The 5,711-nt window shown below is 33.3% G+C and overlaps 1 protein-coding gene across 1 annotated transcript; it reads left to right on the top strand.

Moving 5' to 3' along the window:
* Positions 1-968: 968 nt before the first annotated feature.
* Positions 969-4,647, top strand: LOC145069137 (cinnamoyl-CoA reductase-like SNL6). Its single transcript, XM_079016106.1, has 5 exons — positions 969-1,363; positions 2,297-2,454; positions 2,712-2,909; positions 3,801-4,138; positions 4,384-4,647. Exons 1-5 carry the CDS (start codon positions 1,210-1,212, stop codon positions 4,490-4,492), a joined length of 957 nt encoding a protein of 318 aa, XP_078872232.1. The 5' UTR covers positions 969-1,209; the 3' UTR covers positions 4,493-4,647.
* The last annotated feature ends 1,064 nt before the right edge of the window (positions 4,648-5,711 follow it).

Below are 5,711 nucleotides of genomic sequence, written 5' to 3'. Positions count from 1 at the left end.
CTTCAATTAAACCCTTGATCTTGATTAAGAAGGTGTGGTGTGGGCTTCCCCAACCTCCATACTACCTAAGAGGAATCTTGACATATCATGCTTCATGATTGCTATAACCAATTTGGGATGAATGATAAGCTTCATGTTGAATCCTAATGATAAACACACAAATGTTCATTGTGTTGAATTGCCTTAGTTAACCAACTCTCTCCAATATTTGAGCATCTCACTATCTTGCTTAATTCCAAGTTTTTAGTTATTCAAGTCTTTTAGTTTTCAAGTAATCAAACATCCCCCCTTTTAGTTTAATTGTAGTTAGTTAGTTAATTACATTAGTTCTTTTAGATTGCATTGGTGATTGAATACAACCATTTCCCTGAGGATCGATACCCCTTTTTACCATTATATTACGTTTTATTTGCAAACAAATGGCGTAATTTGCTTGGTTGACTTCACAACCCATTCTCCTTTCAGTTTGAGGTAACGGATGTACTTGGTCCTTGACATTTTTTTTAATTAAGACCATCATCTATATTTTTTTTATACACTTGGTTCAAATGTTGACCAGACTATTTGTTTTGTCCGTTTGTCCGTTAATTAGAGCACCCCACATGCCGCCTACCACATAGAATACTTTTGTGTTGCTACCTTCCAAAATTCTCACAATGACTGTAAATAGAGTCTAATAAGAAAAAGACCAAAATACATATGCATGCAAGGCACGTGAGACGTTTTAACACAAAACAAAAGGCACAACCCAGGACCAAACATGTAAAATAAAGGAAAAATATGAGACAATAAACCCAAATTAAAGATAAGAGAGTTGGATACCAAAAACCCATATTACCCTAAACCACATAAGCATTATTGTATTCACTTAATATAATATAATGTAATAATAAAAGAAATGCAAGAAAATATAGTTGTCCACATACATGTGTCCCTAAATCTAACCATAAAACGATCGGATGGTTTACCGGTGAACCAACTCACTAATTATTATTGTCGACCTCCTACTTTTCTTTCCCCACGTCTATCGTTTCTTCTCATGTTAACTATCTCCTCTCCAACTTTCTTTCCTCCATTCTTATATAAAGATGCTGTAACTCGCTTCCAAAACTAACCCAATTAAGCATATACCAAAAGTATATAACTTTACACCCCACAAAGAAGTCTTGGTTTACGTTATCTTTTTCGTTTTTGCGTATCACTGTGAAGATGGCACCAGCACTGGAAGCAGTAGAATTTGATGGATCATCGTCTTCGTTGAAGAGGGTGTGTGTCATGGATGCCGGAGGTTGTTTAGGGTCTTCACTTGTCTACAGTCTTCTTCAAAGAGGTTACTTCGTTCATGCCGCCGTTCAGAGTCGTGGTTGGTTCTTTCTTCTTTCTTACCTTCTTAGTTCTTCCATGTTTCTTTATATTCTTTTCTTTTTAATTCTATATCTTTGCAATCTTTGGTAAGGAATTCAGACATCCTGCTTTCTTGTTTCTTTTTCTTGCTCGAAGAATTTGGTAATCGTTTTCTAGTATATGTCTTTGTTTTATGATGTAAGAACTGGGATTTTTCTTTTACAAAGAACCAGACAAAACTAGGCAGATTTGGGTATATTGAATTTTGTAAAAAGATGATCTTTTTAGAATTGGGATGTAGAACATGTGTATGATGAAATATGTCAACTGCTGATAGGGTGTGTGAACGTGACGACTCACGGGTTGCAAGTTGTCAACGAAGGCAAAAAGAAAAACTTGCCCACGTTATACGTAGCCTGTAGGGGACCCATGTGAAGACATTATTTTCATCCTACAAATATGTAGTCTCGCCTACAAGAATCCCTCATATTAACATGACGTGTAGGACACAAACAATTTTTTAATGTTTATAAGTTTTCAATGTTTATTTAAAAACGACATGTCGACATGAAGATAACACAATATATGTTACATCATTTACAATAGAGACAAAAATTGTTAACTTTTTGTCCCATCTAAAATGATGAAACAAAGTTTGATAGTTACTTGTTCTCAAATCTTCTGTCTTTGTAAAAATTCGAAAATACCCTTCTCGTTCTCATCATCAAAATTTGTCCTCAAAAAATTTAGCAGTTTCACCAGTCCTGTCCAATCCAGTCTAGTGTAACAATAAAAAACACAAACCAGAAGTTAAGCCGAACGTTGAAAGTGAAATATGAAAATTTCTTTTCAAGAAAAAGTGAAACCCCTTTATCATGTTAATTGTCTTTAACTTGGTTGCAAAATAAAATGAAAATGGCTTACAGTTTATAACTCTTTTATAATTTTTCAGTTGAGATGGAGTCTATGGAAAGAAGAATTGTAGACAACAAGAATGTGAGAGTATTCCACACCGACCCGATGGATTATCAAAGTATAGTGGAAGCTTTGGAAGGATGTTTTGGGTTGTTTTACTCATTTGAGCCTCAATTTGATCAACCCTCTTATGATGTATGTAATCTATCACTTTTACTTCGGTTAATTTCCAATCCGAAATATCGCATCATACATTCATTAAATTTTATTTTTCTTATTGGCTCATTGTACTTTAAAAATCTATACAATCATAGGAATGAAAATTGTTTCATATTTAGACCACATTGCTATAACATGGTGTAATATGAAGAAATAAAAGTAGGATGCAATAATAAACAAATTCTATGAAAGTAGGTTGCTATTTCAAGGACTAAAGGCTTTAATGAAAACAGGAATTGATGGCAGAAATGGAGGTAAGGGCAGCACATAATGTATTGGAAGCGTGTGCCCAAACGGATACAATTGACAAAGTGATATTTACTTCATCTGCCACTGCGGTATTCTGGAGGGACCCAAGTGACTCAACGCCTTCATTAGGTGATTTTGATGAAAGAAATTGGAGCAACGTAAATTTTTGCAAGAAATTTAAGGTACATATACTTTAGTAGTAGTGTCAAGTATGATGGGATTGGTGGAAGGATGGAATGGAATGGTTCCTTATTCTTGAATGAATGTGATTCCTTCAATTTTGGTAATGTTACATCATGGAATGGTGTGAAAAATTGAAATATAACACATGTTATATAATTTTCAATGATACAAATCCTTTTTTCAAAAATTCACATTTTAATAAAGTACAATTTAGTTTATAAAAATAACTAGAAAATAATTTTTTGTTATGCAACAGTGTTTTCTTCTCAAACCAAAATATGCAACATTCTCACTATGATCAAAATATGCAACCATGTTTCATTGCGTAAATGTTTATTATGCAACAATATTTCATATTTTCATTTGTTATTGATTTATGCAATGATGTTTTGCTTTTCGTTTTATAAGTTTATTCAATAACGTCTCATCTCATTTTTTACATGAATTATGCAGCCGTTTTCAACCAAATATTCATGTAAAATATTACATCTTTTGGTCCTAAAAGGAAATGGTGTTGCACTTTTTGTATAAAAAACCACTTTCTTAAGGAAAAGTGAAATCCTTTTACATAAATGTAGTTTTAATAAACTTTTATTATGTTTATTTGTTATATTCGTAAATAAAATAATTTAAAATAAATAAATAATGTACAACTTAGAATTAATACTATATATACATATAACATAAATATTCTATTTATATGCATACATAGGTGCCAAACAAAAATATCATCTAATATAATAACTTATTCTTCATTTTCTTATCTTTTTTGATTCCATTATTTATTCGTTCCGTTCCATTCCATTCTATCCAACTAAACTAATTGACAATGTCTCTTGATTTTAATGAACATTTAACTAATCTCTTGATGGAAAATAATAATAAAACAGTTATGGCATGGTTTATCAAAAACATTGACCGAGAAGACTGCATGGGCCCTAGCCATGGACCGAGGGGTGAGCATGGTGTCCATAAACGCTGGATTACTGCTGAGCCCTGATCTCACAGTCACACATCCGTACCTAAAAGGTGCAGCCGAAATGTACAAAGATGGGGTTTTTGTTACGGTGGACCTTAAATTCTTGGTAGATTCTCACATTTGTATTTACGAAGACAGTTCTGCTTATGGTCGATATTTGTGCTTCAACCATGTCATCAATTCCAACGAGGATGCCGTGAATCTTGCACAAATCCTATTACCCACAGATATATCTTCACTACCACCCAGGTCAATACAAAAAATAACTGATTATACTGCGTTTGACATGCATGAACTCTCAGAATGTCAATGCAACAAAAATTGCAATTTTTTTGTTTTTTCCCAAAAAGATGGAACAAGATGGGACAGAGACACGTTCTGCATCTTTTGTGTATGCAAAAGACGAGAATGTCCTCTTCATCCTCATTATAAAAAATAGACATACATTAAGAAAAAGATTCAATTTTAACAAATAATATTATGGTATTTTGCAGTATGATGGTAGGGGAGAACAAGATGGTGCCACAAAGAATAAGCAACAAGAAGCTTAACAAACTCATGGCTAACTTTGAGGGTGGAGCTACGCTTAGTGCTACAGAATGAATTCAAAATACCGTATAACAACATTTGTTGTAAATATGTTAATAAATATAAGACCTTTTAGTCATTTTGCCCGCATAAACACTGAAAAAAAGTATGTAACTATTTATTGTACTTAAGTTATACGTTGATAATATCAAACATGTTTATTATATTAAGTTCGTCTTCAATTGGATTTTTTTTTCCTTGGTATGCCAACACACTTGCTTATATTTTAGATTAGAAACGAATATAAGATTGTGTTGTTTGAAGAAAAGTGAGCGATGCTATAAACCGATTAGAACATGTAAAAAGTAAAAACAACCACTTGGGTTGTGGTGACTTGGTAAGGCATGTGGAAGATATGGTGGATAACCTATTGACCCATATTCAAATCCTGGCACTACTAAGCCCTTGTGGCCATGGAGGTTCGCCTGCAGTGACTCCAGGACATGAGGCAAAGCTTCATGTTTACAGCGGGGGATTAGTCGGTGTGCGAAAGCTGGCCCGGAAACCCTCGTTAGGGAAGTTCCCTTTCCAAAAAAAAAAAAAAAAAAAAAAAGTAAAAACAACATTCGGTTATAAAGAAAATAAGATGTGCAAACTAAAATATTCCCACGAAGAGCTAAATTTCATTGAAGATTATGGACTCCATTTTAAGAGTTTTATGATCCACTCAATATTTTTAATGGGCTTTTGGATCATTGTGGTGTCTCCAACTTCTTTTCTTTTATCTTAATTCATGATGTATAAAAGGTTCATGTTCGGCGTTTATTATCCGGGTCGACCCAAAACTGGACCTGATCCAACTAGTTTCTAGCCTATTTTGTCATGATTGGGGGCAATATTCGAAACCTGATTAAGCTCATATATACTCTATAAATAACTAAGCCCACAACCTCAGAAGTCCATATAAACATGCTATTGAATCAAAGTAATAAAAATTATTCTCTTTCAGTCTTTTGTATAGGTTATGTGGCTCAGTTGGAAAATATGAACCTAGTATAGGGAACCATAGTCCATCACCCACTTTTGCCCTTGTTATAAGAATCGAAGAAGCTTCGTATATCTTAACATTTTGTAACGTAATTTTTTATGTGATTGAAGTATACCAAGATTGGATTAATATTGATATTTTATTCAAAAGTGATATTTCGTATTGAGGTCAAATAATGAAATTAATAGAAGATGTGAATGATAAGGAAAGTGCGTTGCGATTCCATGAACGTACTTACGTAATCAA

The sequence above is a fragment of the Lactuca serriola genome, chromosome 8 (assembly GCF_051521515.1).
Source record: "Lactuca serriola cultivar US96UC23 chromosome 8, Lser_US96UC23_V15, whole genome shotgun sequence".
Classification (NCBI taxonomy): domain Eukaryota; kingdom Viridiplantae; phylum Streptophyta; class Magnoliopsida; order Asterales; family Asteraceae; genus Lactuca; species Lactuca serriola.
Note: the sequence above shows the minus strand (reverse complement) of the source record. Positions and strands in the feature narration are given on the sequence as shown.